The sequence below is a fragment of the Trichechus manatus genome, unplaced genomic scaffold (genome assembly GCF_000243295.1).
Source record: "Trichechus manatus latirostris isolate Lorelei unplaced genomic scaffold, TriManLat1.0 scaffold00070, whole genome shotgun sequence".
Classification (NCBI taxonomy): Eukaryota; Metazoa; Chordata; class Mammalia; order Sirenia; family Trichechidae; genus Trichechus; species Trichechus manatus.
Window position 1 is genome coordinate 7377791 of NW_004444006.1, and position 22635 is coordinate 7400425.

General features: G+C 41.8%; 1 protein-coding gene across 1 annotated transcript; it reads right to left on the minus strand.

The window, feature by feature from the left end:
* Positions 1–1885: 1885 nt before the first annotated feature.
* SLC7A3 (solute carrier family 7 member 3) lies at positions 1886–7129 on the minus strand. The gene is made up of 13 exons (XM_004380117.1): positions 6981–7129; positions 6664–6665; positions 5570–5962; positions 5079–5237; positions 4714–4891; positions 4412–4524; positions 4066–4288; positions 3768–3907; positions 3561–3663; positions 3168–3334; positions 2831–2997; positions 2383–2491; positions 1886–2248 (listed from the first exon to the last, which is right to left on the minus strand). The coding sequence occupies exons 3-13, from the start codon at positions 5937–5939 to the stop codon at positions 2118–2120; spliced, it is 1860 nt and encodes a 619-aa protein (XP_004380174.1). The 5' UTR covers positions 5940–5962; positions 6664–6665; positions 6981–7129; the 3' UTR covers positions 1886–2117.
* Positions 7130–22635: the final 15506 nt, after the last annotated feature.

The window sequence follows — 22635 nt, forward strand, 5'->3', positions numbered from 1 at the left end:
GAAATTGTTAAAGCCATCCGCTTGTAGTAGTATTTCTGTTATATCAGCACTAGATAACTAAGACATCATCTATAAAAACATTATCTTAACATCTACTTCATAGGATTATTAAAAGGACTAAATGAGACTGTATGCACAGTATTTGGCATATAATACTCAGTAAATGGTAGCTGACCTATCTTCCTCCACCCTCTTCCATGCTGCTACCACACTGATAAATCTAACCATTCCCCTGCTTATAATCCTTATAATCCCCAACCCTCTCCCCACACACCATTTATAAGATAATGTCTGAATTCCTTGGTAGGGCATACAAGGCCAATCAGATGGTCTCTGTTATCTTTCACCACTATCCATGTTATCCTCAAGCCACATTAAACTATATGCCACATCTCAAATACAATATACTTTTTCACACTTCCATAATTTTGTGCACAATATTCATGATAGACAAATCATCCACTTCATAAGTATCTGCTCAAAACAGGACAAGCGCGTCCTTTGTGCTTCCACAGCACTTAGCACGTACCCCTGCCCTGGTACAAATCACATTGTTTTGCAGTCATTTGTTTACCTGCTTGTCTCCCAGACAAGACTGTGAGCTCCTTGAGGGCAGGGACTATGTTTTTTTAATTGTACTTTAGATGAATGTTTACAGAACAAACTAGTTTCTCATTAAACAGTTAGTACACTTACTATTTTATGACATTGGTTAACAACCCCAGACATGTCAAGACTCTTCCTTCTCGACCTTGGGTTCCCTATTACCAGCTTTCCTGTCCCCTCCTGCCTTCTAGTCCTTGTCCCTGGGCTGTTGTGACCCTTTAGTCTCGTTTTGTTTTATGGGCCTGTGTAATCTTTGGCTGAAGGGTGAACCTCGAGCATGACTTCATTACTGACCTAAAAGGGTGTCCGGGGGCCATACTCTTGGGATTTCTCCAGTCTCTGTTAGGCAAGTAAGTCTGGTCTTTATTTGTGAGTTAGAATTTTGTTCTACATTTTTCTCCAGCTCTGTCCAGGACCCTGTACTGTGATCCCTGTCAGAGCAGTCAGTGGTGGTAGCCAGGCACCATCTAGTCGTACTGGACTCAGTCTGGTGGAGGCTGTGGTAGTTGTGGTCCATTAGTCCTTTGGACTAATCTTTCCCTTGTGTCTTTAGTTTTTTATATTCTCCTTGCTCCTGAAGGGATGAGACCAGTGGAGTATCTTAGATAGCCCCTCACAGGCTTTTAAGACCCCAGATGCTACTCACCAAAGTAGAATGTATAACATTTTCTTTATAAATTATGTTAATGCCAGTTGAGCTAGATGTCCCCCAAGATCATGGAGGGACTATGTTTCAATCATGTTTGTATCCCCATCACCCAGCATGGGGCCTGGTATTTTATAGGAGCAATCAGTATCCACACATATATACAGTCCTTTACCAAACCCCTCTATTGCCCACTCCACTTCCCAACAGTGCTAAACATCTCAGCCAAAATTTCTGTTGCTCACGCAGTCACAGGAGTCTGGAACTGGTCCAACTAGAAAGGTTAAAACAGGAGACAATCGTCTCAGTGTAGGCCCTGACCAATACCAATGTTGAGATCAGAGTCACCCCCAAATCTCAGAGACAAATATTAATGTCTATTTATTCAGAACCTAACCTTTAGTGTAGCAAGCAGCAAACATAGCTCAAGATCATTCCTTTAAGGGTGATTAGACTTGACAGCTGCTTACATCACCCTCCTCAAACCCTGAGCCAACAAGAAGCACACACAGTTAGATGCTTTTGTAGTGGCTGGAGCAAACAAAGGACTGTCTCTGAAGCTCTTCACCCTTTAAGTCAGACTCAACATCATCTCCAGCTAGCAGAGAACAGGACATACATAGTTTCTTTTTTTACTTTATTTTAATATTATTTTTTAAGCCAATAAGAAGTTATAGACACAATCAAAAAGTAGACAAGTAAAAAAGTAGACAGGAAGCATCAAAGACACACCCTTCACTCCAATAAATACAGAGCTCTACTAGTGTCCCCCACCAATATTCCATGGAGGACTAGCTCTGACTGGGGTCAGGAGGCATCTCCATTATTGTGTAGGGGAATCAGACAGCATTCAGGTGTGATGATGTCAAATTGAGTGGGCACAGGGACTGCTGAGATCAAGGTCTTCAGTTTTGGTCCTGGACTTGAGTGGGGGTTGGTCACTCTTAACCTCTTCCAGGCTGTGCTGGATCCCATAGCCAAAGTAGATAGCAAACCCTAGTGGGAAAAAAGTAGCTGTGAGGTAGGCAAGTAACTTACAAAATCTTAATAAGTCTCTTCCTTGAGACCAAGAGGGAAAGGAGTTGGGATACAACACCCAAGAGGCCTACTCTCCCCAAATGGATACTTACCAATCAGCATCCAGACCCCAAATCGGGCCCAGGTGCCAGCTGTCATCTGCATCATAAGGTAAATGTTCACAAAGATGCTCACTAATGGGAGAAGAGGCAAAGCAGGTACCTGGGAACAAAGTAAAATCTTCTTTATAAATACTACAGGGTGACCTAGAAAGAGACCCTTTACCCTACCCCAACTAGTGAAGTGAGGGTCGGGAGCCCTGGTGGCACAGTGGTTAAGAGCTCAACTGCTAACAGAAAGGTCGGCAGTTCGAATCCACCAGCTGCTCCTTGGAAACCCTATGGAGCAGTTCCACTCTGTCCTATAGGATTGCTATGAGTCGGAATTGACTTGATGGCAACAGGTTTGGGTTTGGTTTTATGAACCTTTTTAGACCTCAAGGTATCTGGAGCCTACTCCTCCCAAGGTAGATTGGTGGGGGAAAAAAGAGAGGCCATTTACCTTGAAGTGAAGAGAAGTAGAGCTCTGTGGCTGTCTCCAGATGACCCCAGTAATACCAGCAATGAGCACCAGGAGCAGCACAACCACTGCAATCCGCACTGTGTCTCCAGAAAGCAGTGGAATTGGCCACTGGACCAGCACCAGGCATAGGACAGTCAGCAGTAGAGCTCAAAGGTCAAATTGAGAGACATCAAAACCAACTCCGGAGATGAATATGCTAAGTTATGCACCCCATTCCAAGGAGTATCTCTAGTTCTACTTCAGCCACCAGATGTCACACACCCCCACCCCATCATGCTGACCTTAGAACCCTCCCAGAGAAAGTCCCACCGCTCACCAAGCAGTGAGGAACAAATATAAACAACTCGGCCAGTGAGTTGAGTGGGGCTAGAGTCAAATGGGCAAAATAGCCCTTGTAGAGTCAACTTCTTTGCTTCAGGTATCTTGTCCCCCTGCAGCTCCACTTCTTCTTCCCCATTCTTTATCTCCTGGTCAGGCTGATACCTAAGGTAAGAGTAGTAAAGCAGCATTAAGAACAACCCTTAACCACTTTACCATCTCCTCCAAGGCAACTTAAGTTTCTTCTTCACAACTTTTGTCAGGGAAGGATACTTGGCTTTCTCAAAGAGAGCCAGGATAATGAAGGCAGACGAGGAAGGAGGAGCAGATCCCCATCATTCATCCAAGAATAAAAACCCAAATCGCAGAATGCAGAGGAAGGGAGTCTCACCTGAGGATGAGAACACAAATAGCCACCAGGGAGTAAGCAAGCAGAGTCCCAATTGACATGAGGTCCACAAGATCGGTGAGTTCAAAAAGAAATGCCATGAATGCTAAAATTGAGGAGCAGAAAACAAGAAATGAGAGACCAAAGGGAGTAGCAAAGTTAAAGGAGTTGGTGAAACAACTACGGGAGGAGAAAGGGGATTTTTTTTACCTGCAATAATGCCAGACGCCACAGTGGCCACAATGGGTGTGTGTGTGCTGGTGTGGATCCGGGCAAGGACACGGAACAGGAGGCCATCCTCTGCCATCGCGTAGATCACCCGAGGCATGGGGAACATAGAGCCCAAGAGGCTGGAGAGGAGAATGCCCGGAGTGGCATGAGCTGGCTGGGATCGCCCTTCCTAAGCCTGTGTAGGTAAGGGATCTCTGCCTCTCCCTCACAGCCCAAAAGGATATTTGCTAGTACCTGAGACTCTGACAGCAGAAGAGAACAAACATTTTACACTGACCTTGTAGAAAGAGCACAGAGTGAGCCAACAGCCACAACATAGCGGGCAGGGGCCCATCCGATATGGAGAAATGCCTCAGGCAAGGGGCTCTCAGGTTGAAGCTGGTAGTAAGGCATCATGAGCGTGAGTGCAGAGGAGACACCAAAATATGCCAAAAAGCAGATGAACAGCGAGATCACAATGCCCATGGGGATGGAACGCTGCGGATTCTGGGCCTCTTCCCCTGTAGGAAGGGGCAACAAGGTTCTGAATCAGCGAAGCAGGCTCACTGTTTTACTACCCCTGATCTGCATGCAGCCTGAGTAACACTATGCCCAAGCCCCAGACAGAAGGGAATGACTGTTACCAGTGGTAGCAATACAGTCGAAACCAACAAATGCATAGAAACAGGTAGCTGTTCCACGGAGAATCCCCTCGAAGCCGAAAGGTACAAATCCTCCAGATCCCAGAGGACCCAAGCTAGAGTGAAATAAGGGATGGAAAAGGTTAACGGTACGTACCTGTTCTCTAATACCAAACTACTTAGCTAGGTCTTCAAGGCCCAGGCTCCCCATTCCTCCCCACCCCCAATTCAGAATCCCTTAGCTCATATTCCCCTACCCCCACCATGTTCCCAGCTCTGCAGCTCCTAAGAGTGAATCTCCTAACCTATAGGTGTCATTGGATCCAGGCATGGCCAATTCGTAGTCGTCTTGGGTGAGCTTCCAGTTGTGCAGGTCCCCCTTAATGAAGCCGGAGACGATGACAAAGCCGAGAACCAAAAGATTCATCCCTGTGAACACTTTGGTAACCAGGGCCGACTCACTAGCCCCCAGGGCCAGCAATCCTGTGGAAGAAATGCATTCAGGACCCTGGGGAAAAGTCCTAGGCCCAAGTTTTGTCTCCCTGCCTCTATGTGGAAGACTTTTCCTTCCCAGCTTCTCTTCTCCCCCACCATTATCAACTCCGTCAAGCCCTATCCAGCCTGCTCCTAGTTCTCCCTCCTCCATCATTATCCCTGGCCCTTGCCTCACCAGTGAGCAGCAACACAAGGCCCATTGCAAAGAAATCTGGATATTCTGCAAGGATGTGAGGCACATGCAGTGAGATGCTCCCCTGTAGAGTCTGGGAAATGTGGTTTCCAATCAGGTTGTCAAAAGCAGAGCTCCAGGCCCGGGCCACACTCGCTGTACCTGTGGAGCAGATGGAGAAACATGGTGTCAAATTCTTTCCTTCCTTTCCTCCCTCCCCCACACCAGTCTCACACAAATCCCTGCCATTTTCACGTAGTCTTACTTCTTTAGAACTAAAAACCGCCACTTAATTAAGGAAATCAGGACAAAGATGCATAGAATGAACAATTTCTCCACAACTTCAACCATCCCACCCCCCACCCAACAAATACATACATTACGGATATTGAGGTCCTGTGAATGATGAATACTTCAGATGAATACCACCCACATCTCCTGACCCAAAGCCCCTTCATTGTCTATGCAGTTCCCTCCCTGCCACACCATCTCACCGATGACATAGGAGAGGATGAGGTTCCAGCCAGTGGTGAAGGCCCAGAGTTCGCCCACGGTGACATAGCTGTAGAGGTATGCAGAACCAGAACGGGGAACCCGGGCCCCAAACTCCGCATAGCACAGCCCAGCCAACACAGAAGATAAGGCAGCCACCAAAAAGCAGATCACAATGGATGGTCCTGCTTTATCTTTGGCCACCTCACCAGCCAGGACGTACACACCTGCACCCAAAGTGCTGCCCACACCCAGGGCCACTAAATCCAGAGTGTTCAGGCATCTGGTAAGGCGAGTCTCAGCCATGCCTGGCTCCAGTGTACGTCTTCGTACCAGCTTTTGACCAAATCTGCGAAGTGCCTGCCACAGCATTTTAGCTGGAATTGAAGAGGATGCTAGGATGTGGTGAAAAACAAGACAAAAGCCCTTCAATAGGACTCATTCTCCCTAAGCTCTAAGAGTGAATCACAAGACCCACTCCATCAAGCGAACGAACTATGGAGAGGGATAGGAGGGGGCGTTGAAAGGACAAAGGCAAGTCACTTTACCTCTAACCTCAGTTTCTTTGTATATAAGTAGGAATTACAATATCTCATAAGGTTTTTGCAAGGATTAATTTCAGAAAAGGCTTGTGAAAGCCCCCTATAGTACAGCGGCTGGCACCTAGTAGATGCTCAGTCAATATTAGTTCTCTTCTTTCTCTGTCCGGGAAACTATAGGGTTTATTCTAGACCCAACCCCAGAGAGCCTGGATCCTAATCTGTGTCTGTTCCCTGGCCTGTGGCTCCTTGGGAATTAAACAGAACTCAACCCAGGAGGGGTCAGCAACTCTGGGGAGATTCCCCTTCTCACATCCAATACCCACGTTCCTTTTCAGAGCTCTCCCCAGTGGCTTAAAATAAGCATGGCCCCCAGACCGCTCCAGTGAGAGGGAACTGACCGCGGCTGCAGATCAAAAGTGATCACCGACACGATTCCATCTTTCCTCACCAAGCCCACACCAAGTAACTGGGGCTGCCGTCGCCCAGGGGGGTAAGTAAATGTTCCCCCACTTCCTCCCGCCCCGCTAGCCTCAACCTTGAGGTGCGGATTCGACATCTAAAAATTTGGAGACGCGCCCCAAGAGGGGCCCCAAAGCAGCCCTAGATTGCTGCCCCTCCTCTCCCAAAGGAGGAGGGGTTCCGCCCGATGCCCCCCAACTCAGCTCCCAGATTCTTATAACCCCCATCTGGAAACAGTCTGGGGCTGGGGCTGGGGCGGAGATGAGAGCCCTGGCTCTCGGGGCCGGGGTCTTGCCAGCAACAGGTCACGGCCCCGCTGATGCAACTGCATGCCATGGTTGCCAGAGAATTCTAGGTATGCTCAGACACTTGCTGTCCCCCCTCCGACCCACGTGTCGGCCCCAAGGCTTACCGGAGAGCGGTTGCAAGCCCAAGGAGCAGAGAGTCCCGGATCCGGTTCGGTGAGGCTTAGTTAAGCCTAGTGGGGTTGGGGCTGCTGAGTTCAGTTCCTCCGGCTTCAAAGCTGCTACTTGGGGTCGTTGCGCGCCAAGCGACCCTTATATACACCAGGAGGCGGAGCCAGTAACGTCATGGAATCCCACCCTCCAATCCTCCTCCCTACAACACACACATACATACACACACAAAACACACACACAACACACACACACAAACGCCACGCCACGACACACACTCCTCGGCGTTGCAAAAGGGACTGCCTGAGGCCGGAGACTGCTTCCCACCCGCGATAATAAGCCCGGCGGGGAGGGGAGCTAGAAAGGGGGAAGGGCAGCCTTTTTTAATTTTCCTCACTGGTTACCAGAGCAGGACAATAAGAGGCTTCCTGGGCAGAGACCCCCCATGGGATTTTCTACCTTTGTGCCTTGTTAGTCAGAATCAGTGATTCTGGGCTGGGTGGGGAGGGGGAAACAGCACGGGAGTCTCCACCTCACTCTCCCTCAGTCTTCTTTAGCTTTCTTGTCTACATGAGGCTCCTTCTTCCCTGAAATCTTTCTTAAGGACTATGCCATATTATGGACAGCCGTCTGACTTCGACCCCTCAGCTCTCACCCTCAACTGTGAGCGTTTCTAGATGCAGTCAGCAAGAGAATGGAGGTGGTTTCAGCTACTACCTGTACACAGTTAATACCATCTAGATTCCCAGGCCCCAATCTCTCCATATTAAACTATTAAATTCAGACAATACTGGAATACTGGAGCAGAGTTTATTTAATTCCATTTCACTGATGAGAAAGCTGAGGCTCAGGGGCATGACTTGCCTGAGGCCACACCATAATTGTTTGTTGACGACCTTGTTGACAAAAACTGGTCTGTTGAATTTCAATGCCTGCCTCCCATAAGTATCACACCTCATTCAAATGCACAAGAGGAGGTGTGGCATCCAACAAAGCCAAAGAGGAAGAAGGGCCAGCAGCTAGGGAGGCCCTTTTAGACTAGAAGTTTCTAGGAAACAGAAGAGGAGCCTAAGAATCTAAAAATGATCACATTCGGTCAGACCCATAATCCATCCAACCCAATATTTTTACTCATAAGGGAGCAACAAGGTTTGTGAAGGCATGATTCTCCTCCACCAAAACATCTCAGGAGTTAAGGATTGACCTAAATATCCTTATTTCCTTTAGCAATCAGTTATGGATATGTCACCAAACAATCTGTTTAAAAAAGTTTAAATCTTTTTTGAAGTAATTGGTATTTTCAACTGCTTCACCTCCATTTAGACATTCATTGAATATTTACTGAGCATTGACTATGTGTATAGCAGCTAGTAGAGCACTGAAGAGACTACAAAGGGAACATAAAATACAATCCTTGCCTTCCTAGTCTTAATAATCTAGTTAGAGAGAGAAAAAACATACACAGTACAATTGAAACAGTATTGGAGTGCAGTCTTTGGAGTTTAGACCTAGATTAAATTCCCAGTCCAGCCATTTACTAGCTATGTGACCTTAAGCAAAGTACTTAGTGCCTCTGAGCCTCGTTTTCTGGATGTAATATACATATTTCACAGGGTTGTTGTGATGCTAAGATTATGAAGTAGTCTTCCTGCCTAACACATAGGAAGTATTCAATAAAAACATACATATTAAGAATAATATATTAGTGTGTATTTTATTATTAGATGATTATTTGATTGCTTAGATTAGGTGATTGGTTCAATTATGAGATTAACTGACATATTGGTGGTGTAAATATTCAGAGAAAGAAGTCATCAGTAGATACAAGAATATGTAAAGAAGGCCTATTGATTTCTAAGGGACTGGGAAGGGAGGTTGGCAAGGGCTTAAATTAAGCCTCAAAAGATGGAGGATGGATGATCTCTGGACCTACAGAGGCAGCAGGTAAATTCAGAGGACCGGCTTAGTAAATGCAGTGTTTATTAGGAAGCAGTGGAAGTTATTAAAGTTGGGTAGATGGATGCCTCAGTCTAGGAGTAATCCAAAAACCCATTGCTGTCGAGTTGATTCCAACTCATAGGACCCTATAGGACAGAGTAGAACTGCATCCATAGGGTTTCCAAGGACCAGCTGGTGGATTGGAACTGCTGACCTTTTGGTTAACAGCCGAGATCTCAACCTCTGCACCACCTAGGAGTAATGGATGCCATAAATTTATTACCCATTATATAAACAGTAATTCTTATAAATGGTCATAAACTCACACCAGTCAAGTCTAAGCATGGGCTTAATAGGTGCTCTATTATTTCAATAAAAACTTGATCGATTAATTAGAAATGTTAAGGTGTGCCCTCCAATTCTAGCATTGTTGGTGAACAACTCTTCTTGTTCACCCATTCACACTTTTCATCAATTTGTGGACTTCAACCATATTCCCATTCTCAGCTTTTGTTTTTCCAGAAGTCCCATGGTCTCCTAAATTATTATGGAACTTCTTCAACCTCATTATCTCTTTCTTGTGGTACAAAACAAAACCAAAAAAACCTGTTGTTGGTGAGTCGATTCCAACTCATAGCAACCCATAGTGTTTCCACGGAGCAGCTGCTGGATTATAATTGCCCACTTTTTTGGTTAGCAGCCAAACTCTTATGTGGTACAGTGGTCAGGTGCAAAACATTGAAATTTTTGTTTGTTTTCATTGTAAAACAGTTTAACACTGATGAAAGCTGGGGAAAAAAGGTCACCCATAATTCCTAACAAACCAACTATTTATGGTTTTGAATGCTCTATTATGGTCTTTGTCTATATACATTATGTGTAGGGATATATCATATAATTTGCATTCAGCTTTTTTATTATCAAATACTTTTTCAAATTACTATCAGCCTTCAAAATGATAATTGTTAATGGTTGCATAATATTACATAGTACTATCTATCATCATTTATTTAACTATTTAAACATTTATTCAGGTTTGTCATGGATTGAATTGTGTCCCCCAAAAATATCTGTCAACTTAGCTAAGCCATGATTCCAGGCATTGTGTGATTATCCACCATCTTGTCATCTGATGTGATTTTCCTGTGTTTTGTAAATCCTATCTCTATGATATTGATGAGATGGGAATAGCGGCAGTTATGTTAAAGAGGCAGGACTCAATCTATAAGACTGAATTGTGTCTTGAGCCAATCTCTTTTGAGATATAAAAGAGAGAAGCAAGCAGAGAGACATGGGAACCTCATACTACCAAGAAAGCAGCGCTGGGAGCAGACAGTGCCCTTTGGACCTGGGGATCCTGTGCCTGAGAAGCTACTTGACCAGGGGAAGATTGATGACAAGGACCTTTCCCCAGAGCCCACAGAGAGAGAAAGGACTCCCCTGGAGCTGGAGCCCTGAATTCGGACCTCTAGCCTACCAGATTGTGAGAGAAAAAATTTCTCTTTGTTAAAGCCATCCACTTGTGGTATTTCAGTTACAGCAGCACTAGATAACTAAGACAAGGTTGTTTCCAGTTTTTTTCTATTCCAGGGAGAACTACAATGACCACCTTCCTTACAGCCTGTTTTCAATTGTTCTTCTGTCTTCCTTATTCATTGCCCAGCTTTCACATGCATATGAGGTGATTGGAAATACCGGGGCTTGGGTCAGGCACACCTTAGTCTTTAAAGTGATATCTTTGCTTTTTAACATTTTAAAGAGGTCTTTGGCAGCAGATTTGCCCAGTTCAATGTATCCTTTGATTTCTTGACTGCTGCTTCCGTTGGTGTTGATTGTGGATCCAAGTAAACTGAAATACTTGACATCTTCAATCTTTTCTCCGTTTATCATGATGTTGCTCATTGGTCCAGTTGTGAGGATTTTTGTTTTCTTTATGTTGAGGCGTAATCCATACTGAAGGTTGTGGTCTTTGATCTTCGTCAGTAAGTGCTTCAAGTCCTCCTCACTTTCAGCAAGCAAGGTTGTGTCATCTGCATAACACAGGTTGTTAATGAGTCTTCCTCCAATCCTGATGCCCATTCTTCTTCATTTAGTCCAGCTTCTCGGATTATTTGCTCAGCATACAGATTGAATAGGTATGGTGAAAGATACGACCCTGACACACACCTTTCCTGATTTTAAACCACACAGTATCCCCTTATTCTGTTCAAACGACTGCCTCTTGGTCTATGTACAGGTTCTGCCTGAGCACAATTAAGTGCTCTGGAATTCCAATTCTTTGCAATGTTATCCATAATTTGTTATGATTCACACAGTTGAATGCCTTTGCATAGTCAATAAAACACAGGTAAACAAATTTTATAAAGCATAGATATTAAGCCCTTTTCTGTAATATTTTATTCCACTATTCTCCACCATTTCTTTTATTTACAAAGTTTAAAAATTTTAAAAGCTTTTTATTGAAGCATGATATAATTGTACACCCATATCATAAGTGTAAAACTCAATGAATTTTCATAAAACGAACACACCCATGTAATAGCACCCAGATTAAGAAACAAAACATTACTAGTACCCCAGAAACCCACCTCATGTATCCTTCAAGTCACTACTCTCTCACCCACAAGGGTAACATCTGTCCTGACTTCTAACAGCATAGATTTGTTTGCCTGTTTTTGTACTTTATATAAATGGAATCATACTGTATGTACTATTTAGTCAATTGAGATAAAATTCACATATCATAAAATTCATTTTTTCAAAGTGTACAATTCAGTGGTTTGTACTTTACTCAGAGTTGTGCACCCATCACTAACATCAATTTTAGACCATGTTCATCGTCCCCCAAAAAAGCCCCATACCCATTCCCAGTCACTCCCCATTTGTTCCTCCACCCCACACATACCCTAGCCATAGACAACCACTACTGTATTTTCTGTCTCTATAAATTTGCGTATTCTGGATATAAATGGAATCAGAAACTATGTGACCTAAATGAAATCAACAGAACAATTCAATTTACAAAAGCAACAAAAAGAATAACATATTTAGGAATAAATTTATCGAAAGAAGTGCAAAACTTGTACTCTGAAAACTACAAAACTGTTGAAAGAAATTAAAGACCTAAATAAATGGAAAGATATTCCATGTTCAAGAATCAGAAGACTTAATATTGTTAAGATGGCAATACTCCCCAAACTGATGTAGAGATTTAATGCAATACCCGTCAAAATTCCAGCTGGCTTCATTGCACAAATTGACAAACTGATCCTAAAATTCATATGGAAATTCAAGGGACCTAGAATAGCCAAAACAATCTTGAAAAAGAAGAACAAAGTTGAAGGCCTCACACTTCCTGATTTCAAAACTTACTACAAAGCTACAGTAATCAAGATAGTGTGGTATTGGCATAAGGATAGACATATAGATCAATGGAATAAAATTAAGAGTCCAGTAATAAACGCTCACTTTTACAGTTAGTTGATTTTCAACAAGGGTGCCAAGACAATTCAGTAGGGGAAAGAAGAGTCTTTTCAACAAATGGTGCCAGAACAATTGGACATATACATGCAAAAAAGGAATTTGAAACCCTATCTCACACCATATACAAAAATTAACTCAAAATTGATCAAAGGCCTAAATGTAAGAGCTAAAAATATAAAATTTTTAGGAGGAAACATAGGTGTAATGTTTGTGACCTTAGATTAGGCAATGGTTTCTTAGATATGACACCTAGAGCACAAGTAATCAAAGAACAAACAGTTAAGTTGGACTTAATCAAAATTAAAAACTTTTGTGCTTCAAGAGACATTGCAGTAAGTTAAAAGACAGTCCACAGAATGGGAGAAGATATTTACAAATCATATATCTGATAAGGGTCTAGTATCCAGAATATATAAAGAACACCTACAACTCATCGATAAGAAGACAAATAACCCAATTAAAAAATGGGCAAATGAGTTGAATAGCCCTTTCTCCAAAGAAGATACACAAACGCCCAATAAACATAAGAAAAGTTATTAACATCATTAGTCTTCAGGGAAATGCAAATCAAAATCACTTCACACCCACTAGGATGGTGATGAAAAAGATGGATAATAACAAGTGTTGATCAGGATGTGGAGATGTGGAGCAATTGGAATCCTCATACATTGCTGGTGGGAATGTAAAATTGTGCAGACAGTTTGGAAAACAGTCTAGCAGTCCCTCAAAAGATTAAACATAGATGTGCCACGTTGTTGTTAGGTGCCGTCCAGTCGAATCCAACTCAGCGACCCTAAGTACAAGAGAACAAAACACTGCCGGGTCCTGCACCATCCTTACAATCCTTGTTAGGCTTGATCCCATTGTTGCAGCCACTGTGTCAGTCCACCTTGCTGAGGGGTTTCCTCTTTTTTGCGGACCTTCTACTTTACCAAGCATGAATGTCCTTCTCCAGGGACTGATCGGTCCCTCCTAATAAGCATGTCCAAAGTATGTGAGATGTAGTCTCGCCATCTTTGCTTCTAAGGAGCATTCTGGTTGCACTTCTTCCAAGACAGATTTGTTACTTCTTTTGGCAGTCCATGGCATATTCAATAATTGTCGCCAACACAATAACTCAAAGGCATCAATTCTTCTTCAGTATTCCTTATTCATTGTCCAGCTTTCCCAAGCACATGAGATGACTGAAAATAGCATGGCTTGGGTCAAGCTCACCTTAATCTTCAAGGTGACATTTTTGTTTGTTTTTTTTTTAACACTTTAAAGAGGTCTTTTGCAGCAGATTTGCCCAACGAAATGTGTCCTGTGATTTCTTGACTGCTACTTCCATGGGCATTGATTGTGGATCTAAGTAAAATGAAACCCTTGACAACTTCAATCTTTTCTCCATTTATCACAATGTTACTTATTGGTCCATTTGTGAGGATTTTTGTTTTCTTTACATTGAGGTGTAATCCATACTGAAGGTTGTGGTCTTTGATCTTCATCAGTAAGTGCTTCAAGTCCTCTTCACTTTCAGCAAGCAAGGTTGTGTCATCTGCATAACGCAGGTCGTTAATGAGTCTTCCTTCAATCCTGATGCCCCGTTCTTCTTCATATATTCCAGCTTCTTGACTTATTTGCTCAGCATACAGATTGAATAGGTATGGTGAAAGGTTACGACCCTGACACACACCTTTCCTGACTTTAAACCACGAAGTATCCCGTTGTTCTGTTCGAACGACTGCCTCTTGGTCTATATACAGGTTCTGCATGAGTACAATTAAGTTCTCTGGAAGTCGCATTCTTCCTAATGCTATCCATAATTTGTTATGATCCACACAGTCAAATGCTTTTGCATGGTGAATAAAACACAGGTAAACATCTTTCTGGTATTCTCTGCTTTCAGCCAGGATCCATCTGACATCAGCAATGATATCCCTCATTCCACATCCTCTTTTGAATCCGGCTTGACTTTCTGGCAGTTCCCTGTCAATTTACTGCTGCAACTGCTTTTGAATGATCTTCAAGAAAAAAAAAATATTTTTTAAAATTTTACTTTAGATGAAGGTTTACAGAGCAAACTAGTTTCTCACTAAACAATTAATGCCCTAATTGTTTTCTGACATTGGTTGCCAACCGCACGACATGTAAACACACTCTCCTTCTCGACCTTGGGTTCCTCGTTACCAGCTTTCCTGTACCCTCCTACCTTCTCATCCTTGTCCCTGGGCTTGTGTGCCCATTTAATCTCATTTTGTTTTATGGGCCTGTCTAATCTTTGGTTGAAGGGTGAACCTCAGAAGTAACTGCATTACTGAGCTATAAGGGCATCCAGGGGCCATACTCACAGAGTTTCTCCAGTCTCTGACCAGTAAGTCTGGTCTTTTTTTTTTTGTTAGAATTTTTTTCTACATTTTTTCCAGTTCTGTCCAGGACCCTGTATTGTGATCCCTGTCAGAGCAGTCAGTGGTGGTAGCCGGGCACCATCTGGTTGTGCTGGACTCAGTCTGGTGGAGGCTGTGGTAGTTGTGGTCCATTAGTCCTTTGGACGAATCTTTCCCTTGTGACTTTGGTTTTCTTCATTTTCCCTTGCTTCAGATGGTGTGAGACCAGTAGAGTATCTTAGATGGCCACTCACAAGCTTTTAAGACACCAGACGCTACTCACCAAAGCAGGATGTAGACCATTTTCTTTATAAACTATGTTGTGCCAGTTGAGCTAGATGTTCCCTGACATCATGGTCCCCACAGGCCTCCACCCGGTAATTTGATCCCTCAGGGAGGTTGGATGTGTCTAGGGAGCTTCCATGACCTTGCCTTAGACAATTTGTTCTGGTTTCCCCAGTATTGTGTATTGTCTTACCTTTTGCCAAAGTTGCCACTTACCTATTGTCTATTTAGTGTTTTTCCCTCCCACCCCTCCTCTCCCTGGTAACCATCAAAGATTGTTTCTTTTTGTGTGTAAACTTTCTTATGAGTTTTTATAGTAGTGGTCTCATACAATAGTTGTCCTTTTGTGATTGACTTATTTCACTCAGCATAATGCCCTCCAGATTCTTCCATGTTGCGAGATGCTTCGCAGATTCATCATTGTTCTTTATTGTTGCATGATATTCCATTGTGTGTATGTACCATAGTTTGTTTATCCATTCCTCTATTGATGGACACCTAAGTTGTTTCCATCTTTTTGCTATTGTGAACAATGTTGCAATAAACATAGATGTGCATACGTCTATTTGTGTGACAGCTCTTATTTCTCTAGGATATATTTCTAGGGGTGGGATTGGATCTTCAGCAAAATTTTACTTGTATGTGATGTTAATGATATTGTTCAATAATTTCCATATTCAGTTGGATCACCTTTCTTTGGATTAGGCATAAATATGGATCTCTTCCAGTTGATTGGCCAGGTATCTGTCTTCCAACTTTCTTGGCATAGACATGTGAGCACTTGCAGTGCTGCATCCTAAGACAGACTAGGAAGAAGGACTCAGCAGTCTACTGCTAAGAAAAATTAGCCAGTGAAAACTTTATGAATAGCAGCAGAATATAGTACTGGAAGATGAGCCACTCAGGTTGGAAGGCACTCAAAAGATGACTGGGGAAGAGCTACCTCTTCAAAGTAGAGTCGACCTTAATGACGTGGATAGAGTCAAGCTTTTGGGACCTTCATTTCCTGATGTAGAGCCACCCAAAATGGGAAGAAACAGCTGCAAACATCCATTAATAATCAGAAAGTGGTATGTGCGAAGTATGAATCCAGGAAAATTGGAAATCATCAAAAATGAAATGGAGCACATAAACATCGATATCCTAGGCATTAGTGAGCTGGAATGGACTGGTATTGGCCATTTTGAATCAGACAATCATATGATCTACTATGCTGGGAATGATGATGTTGCATTCATCATCAAAAAGAACATTTCAAGATCTATCCTGAAGTACAACGCTGTCAGTGATAGGATAATATCCATATGCCTACATGGAAGACCACTGTTATTCAGATTTATGCACCAATCTCTAAGGCCAAAGATGAGGAAATTGAAGACTTTTACCAACTTCTGTAGTCTGAAATTGATCGAACATGCTATCACGATGCACTGATAATTAGTGGTGTTTGGAATTCAAAAGTCAGAAACAAAGAAGAAGGATCAGGAGTTGGAAAATATGGCCTTGGAGATAGAAATGATGCCGGAGATCACATGATAGAATTTTGCAAGACCAAAGACTTCTTCGTTGCAAATACCTTTTTTCAACAACATGAATGGTGAATATACACGGGCATCTTGCCAGATGGAGTATACAGGAATCAAATCGACAGCACCTGTGGAAAGAGACAATGGAAAAGCTCAGTATCATCGGTCAGAACAAGACCGGGGCTGACTTCAGAACAGCCATCAGTTGCTCATATGCAAGTTTAAGTTGAAGCTGAAGATAATTAAAACAAGTCCACGAGAGCCGAAATAGGACCTCGAGTATATCCCACCTAAATTTAGAGACTATGTCATGACTAGACTTGACGCATTGAATACTAATGACCGAAGACAAGACGAGTTGTAGAATGACATCAAGGACATCATACACGTAGAAAGTAATAGATTGTTAAAAAGGCAGGAAAGAAAGAAAAGACGAAAATGGATGTCAGAAGAGACTCTGAAACTAGCTTTTGAATGTAGAATAGCTAAAGTGAAAGGAAGAAGTGATGAAGTAAAAGAACTGAACAGAAGATTTCAAAGTGTGGCTCGAGAAGATAAAGGAAAGTATTATAATGACATGTGCAAAGACCTGGAGTTAGAAAACCAAAAGGGAAGAACACGCTCAACATTTCTCAAGCTGAAAGAACTAAAGAAAAAATTCATGCCTCGAGTTGCAATAGTGAAGGATTACTTGGGCAAAGTACTGAATGACGCAGGAAGCATCAAAAGCAGATGGAAGGAATACACAGAGTCACTGTACCAAAAAGAATTGGTCGACGTTCAATAATTTCAGGAGGTAGCATATGATCAAGAACCAATGGTCCTGAAGGAAGAAGTCCAAGCTGCACTGAAGGCATTGGTGAAAACAAGGCTCCAGGTATTGACGGAACACAAACTGAGATGTTTCAACAAACGATGCAGTGCTGGAAGTGCTCACTGATCTATGCCAAGAAATCTGGAAGATTTATGTTATTGGGCACATAATGTATGAAGATGTAATTTATGATAAAAACAACATAAAGGGGAAAGAGTGGTATAGCAACAGAGTTTTTGTATGTTACTAAAGTTAAGTCATTTGATGAAGATCAAAAACCACAGACTTCAGTATGGATTACACTTCAAGATAAAGAAAACAAAAATCCTCACAATTGGACCAATAAGCAACACCATGATAAACAGTGAAAATATTGAAGTTGTCAAGGATTTCATTTTAACTGGATCCACAATCAACACCCACGGAAGCAGCAGTTGAGAAATCAAAACATACATTGCATTGGGCAAATCTGCTGCAAAAGACCTCTTTAAAGTGTTAAAAAGCAAAGATGTCACTTTGAAGACTAAGGTGTGACTGACCCAACCCATGGTATTTTCAGTCTCCTCTTTGCATGCTAAAGTTGGACGACGAACAAGGAAGACTGAAAAAGAATTGATGCCTTTGAATTGTGGTATTGGCGAAGAGTACTGAACATGCCATGGACTGTCAAAAGAACAAACAAATCTGTCTTGGCAGATGTACAACCAGAATGTTCCTTAGAAGCAAGGATGGTGAGACTGCGTCTCACATACTTTGGACATGTTATCAGGAGGGATCAGTCCCCAGAGAAGGACATCATGCTTGGTAAAGTTGAGCGTCAGCAAAAAAGAGGAAGACTGTCCATGAGATGGATTGGCACAGTGGCTGCAACAATGGGCTCAAGTACAGCAATGATTGTGAGGATGGCACAGGACTGGGCAGTGTTTCGTTCTCTTGTACTTAGGGTCACTATGGTTCGCAACCAACCTGACATCACGTAGCAACAACAAAGTTAAATTAGTATCAATTTAAACTAGATTGTTATAAATTTAAGATGTAAATATAATCCTCATGGTAAACACAAATAAAATATCTTTAAAAGTATACACAAAAGGAGAGGAGAAGGAAATCAAAATGGTTCACTGTAAAAAAACAACTAAACACAAATGATGGCAGTATTGGAGGAAATTTAAATAAAAAAGTTATAAGACACACACACACACACAAACAAATAACAAAATAGCAGAAGGAAATCCTCACTTATCAGTAATTACCTTAAATGTAAATGGTTTTAACTCTTCTCTCAAAAGGCAGAGAGTGGTAGAATGGATTAAAATAATTAACCATCTATATACTGTCTACAATAGACTCATCTTAGACTCAAAGACACAACATAGATAGATTGAAAGTGAAAGGATGGGAAAAAATATTCCAAGCAAATAGTAACAAAAGAGAGCTGAGGTGGCTATACTGATATCACATATACCTTAAAGTCAGTTATAAGAGACAGTGAAAGGCATTATATATTGATAAAAGCATCAATTCATCAAGAAGATATAACAATTATAAATATATAACATCAGAGCCCTGAAATACATGAAGCAGACGGTGACAGAATTGAAGGGACAAATTGATCTACAATAATAGTTGGAGACTTCAATACTTCACTTTCAATAATAGACGTACCATCTAGAAGGAAGATCAGCGAGGAAATACAGGATTTAAATAACACTATAAATCAATTAAGCCTAACAGACATATATAGAATATTCCACCCAACAACAGCATAATAAACATTCTTCTTCATTGCACATTGTGCATTCTCCAGGACAGACCATATGCTAGGTCACAAAACAAATTTGAATAAAGTAAAAAAAAGAAAACTGAAATCATACACAGTGTCTTCTCTGACCACAATGGAATGAAACTAGAAAATAATAACAGAAGGAAAACAGGAAAATACACAAATATACAGAAACTAAACAACACACTGTTAAACAACCAATGGTTCAAGGAAGAAATCAAGAGAGAAATCAGAACATACTTAGAATTGAATGAAAATGAACACACAACATACCAAAACTTATGGCATGCAGTGAAGGCAGTGTTCCAGAGAGAGAAACCTGTAGTGGTAAACACCCTACATTACAAAAGAAGAATGATCTCAAATCAATGACCTAACTTTACAAATTGAGGAACTAGTAAAAGAAGAGCAAACTAAGCCAAAAGCAACCAGAAGGAAGGAAATAAAAAAGATCAAAGCAGAAATAGATGAAACAGAAATCACTGCTTAAGGGGCAGTGAGTTTCTGTTAAGGATAATTGAAAATTTTGGAAATAGATAGAGCTGATGGTTGCACAAAGTGATGAATGTAATTAATGTCACTGAATTGTACACATAAAAAATATTGAAATGCCAAATGTTTTGTTCTTTTTTACCACAACAAAAAGAAAGAAATTAAATGAAATAGAGAATAGAAAAACAATAGAATCACTGAAACCATAAGTTGATTCTTTGAAAAGATTGATAAAATTGATAAACCTTTAGCTACACTAACAAAGAATAAAAAGAGAATGTGCAAATAACCAAAATCAGAAATGAAAATGGAGACATTCCAACCAACCCCAAAGAAATAAGGATCATGAGAGAATACGATGAACAACTAAATTCCTAGAAATAAATGAACTATGTAAATTGACTCAAGAAGAAATAGAAAATCTCAACAGACTCATAAGAAGTGAAGAGAATGAAACAGTAATCAAAAAACTCCCGACAACAAAAAAGTCCTGGACCGGATGGCTTCACTGGAAAATTCTACCAAAATTTAAAGAAGAATTGACACCAATCCTTCTCAAACTCTTCCAAAAAATAGAAGAGGAGGGAACAGTTTCTAACTCATTCTATGAGGCCACCGTTACCCTAATTTAAAAGCAGACAAAGACACCACAAGAAAAGAAAACTACAGACTTCTGGATAACATGGTGGTATAGTCAGAAGCACCACGCCGTCCCTCCACAGCAAAGATCAGAAAAACTAAGTCAAACAGAGTCACATGTCAATCCTGAAACCCTAAGCATCAAATGAAGAGATAAAGAAATCAGCCAAGCACCAAATGCAACAAGAAACTGACTGAGAACAGAGAGCAAGGAGAGATACATGCAGAGGTCCCCTATCAGCTACCACAGCACGGATCCACCATCCTGGACTCCTATCGGAGATCAACGAACAGGGGGTACGAGAAAGCAGCTTCACGAAGCTTCCAGCAGGAGACAGAACAACCGGTAACCAGCGATATAGGCTTTCCTACCCCCCACCCTTCTTCACCCTCACTCAGCCTCCTCTGCTTCCTGCAGCCACAGTCTCTTGGCCGGGAAGCACCCCGGTATTGCTTGGATTCCACCTGTCCTTACTGGCCAGCTCCCTGAGTGCCTTTTGTTGGCTGCTGGTGTTGCTTTTTTTTTTTTGCTTCTTCAGATTTCTTCCTTACCTCTCACCACCTCCCTCTCCTTTCTGTCAAATACCTGGCTCCGTGCACCATCTTTGCTTCTTTCTGAAAGGCTGCGAAACACCGCTTGACAGTGAAGCTGCTTCCCGGCCCATGCTGCCACACTGGTAGGACCCCCGGGACTTTTTTGTTTGTTTGTTTGCTATGATTTGTTCCGTTTTGATTTGTTTGTTTATTTTCTTTTTCTTCTCTTGGCTTGGGAGCCCCTTCTAGCTGGGCAGTACCAAACGGCTTGTAAGCTACTCCCTTACTCTGCGCAGACGCACAGGGACAACCCTTGGGGCATTTATTTTTTCTTGTTTTTTTTTTTCATTGCTTTGTTTTGTTTTCTTCTATCTCTTATTCCCTTTTTGTCTTCATTTCCAGTTTCTCAATTTATTCATTTTTTTCTTTTACCCTTTTTCTTTCTTTTCATTTTTGTTTTTCCTCATTTCTCAGTCTCTCATCTCTCCACTCCAAAAGCAAGCTCCCTTAGCACTCTTTTTTGTTTGTGTGTATGTATTTGGCTCCTGTTCCTCTCTCCTTTCTCCTCTTTCCCATACCCATCTTAGCACCACACATTACAATCTACCCCCTCCCTCCAGCCTACCTCCACCATGCGCTGAACATCACACTCCCAAGCAGCACAAGCACGGCATACTGGAACCTGCCCTGCACTGATTCCCGTTCTGCACTGTCAGCCCTGGTATGTGCCACAAACAACCCATCCCAGCAAATCCCTTTCAGCTTAACATGCCCTGCTGTACCATACCTGATTGACTGACCCTGCCCATTGGAGAAGGAGGTGAAAAGTATCATACCCACAGACAAGCAAACAACAAAGAACACACTGCCCGCCTGCTCAGACATAACCAAATAAAACAAAAAAGCAGGATGAAACAAACAAATCTACAATCAATAAACAAGGAAAATAACCACTGAATGCCCCAAAGACAGCAGACAATATCAAAACATTTACAAAAACAGGACAGGATGGTTCCAGTAGGTGTCCAAAATAAAACAGCAGACGACTTTCCAGTAGAAGAATAGGCACTAGACCTAACTGATAGGGAATTCAAATCCTTAATATTCAGAATTATCCAAGAGTTTAAGCAAAAAGCAGACAAAAATTAGGAAAAAATAGACAAATTCATGGAAAAAGCACACAAATTCATGGAAAATACAGAGAAAAAATGGAAGAATTCAAGAAAATAATACAGGAACAAAATGCTAAAATAAATTCACAACTATAAATCATATAAAAACAACAATTAGAAATCCAAAAGATAAACAACAAAATTTCAGAGATGGACAGTGTCACAGAAGGGCTGAGGAGCAGGTTTGAAACAATGAAAGACAGGATCAGTGAAATTGAAGACAAACACTTGGATACAATTCTGTTTGAGGAAAAATCAGGAAAAAAAAAAACAAAAAACGAAGAAACCCTGAAAATCATGTGGGATACAACCAAAAGCAAAAATCAGCAAATGATTGGAGTTCCAGAACAGGGGGAGAAAACAGAAAACACAGAGAGGATCACTGAAGAATTGCTGACAGAAAACTTCCCCAATATCATGAAAGATGAAATGTTGACCATCCAAAAAGCTCAACAAACCCCATATAGGATAGGCCCCAAAAGAAAATCACCAAGGCATATCATAATCACACTCTCTAAAACCAAAGAGAAACAGAGAATCCTGAGAGCAGCTCGAGAAACACAAAAAGTCACATACAGAGGAGAAACAATAAGACTAAGCTTGGATTATTCGGCAGAAA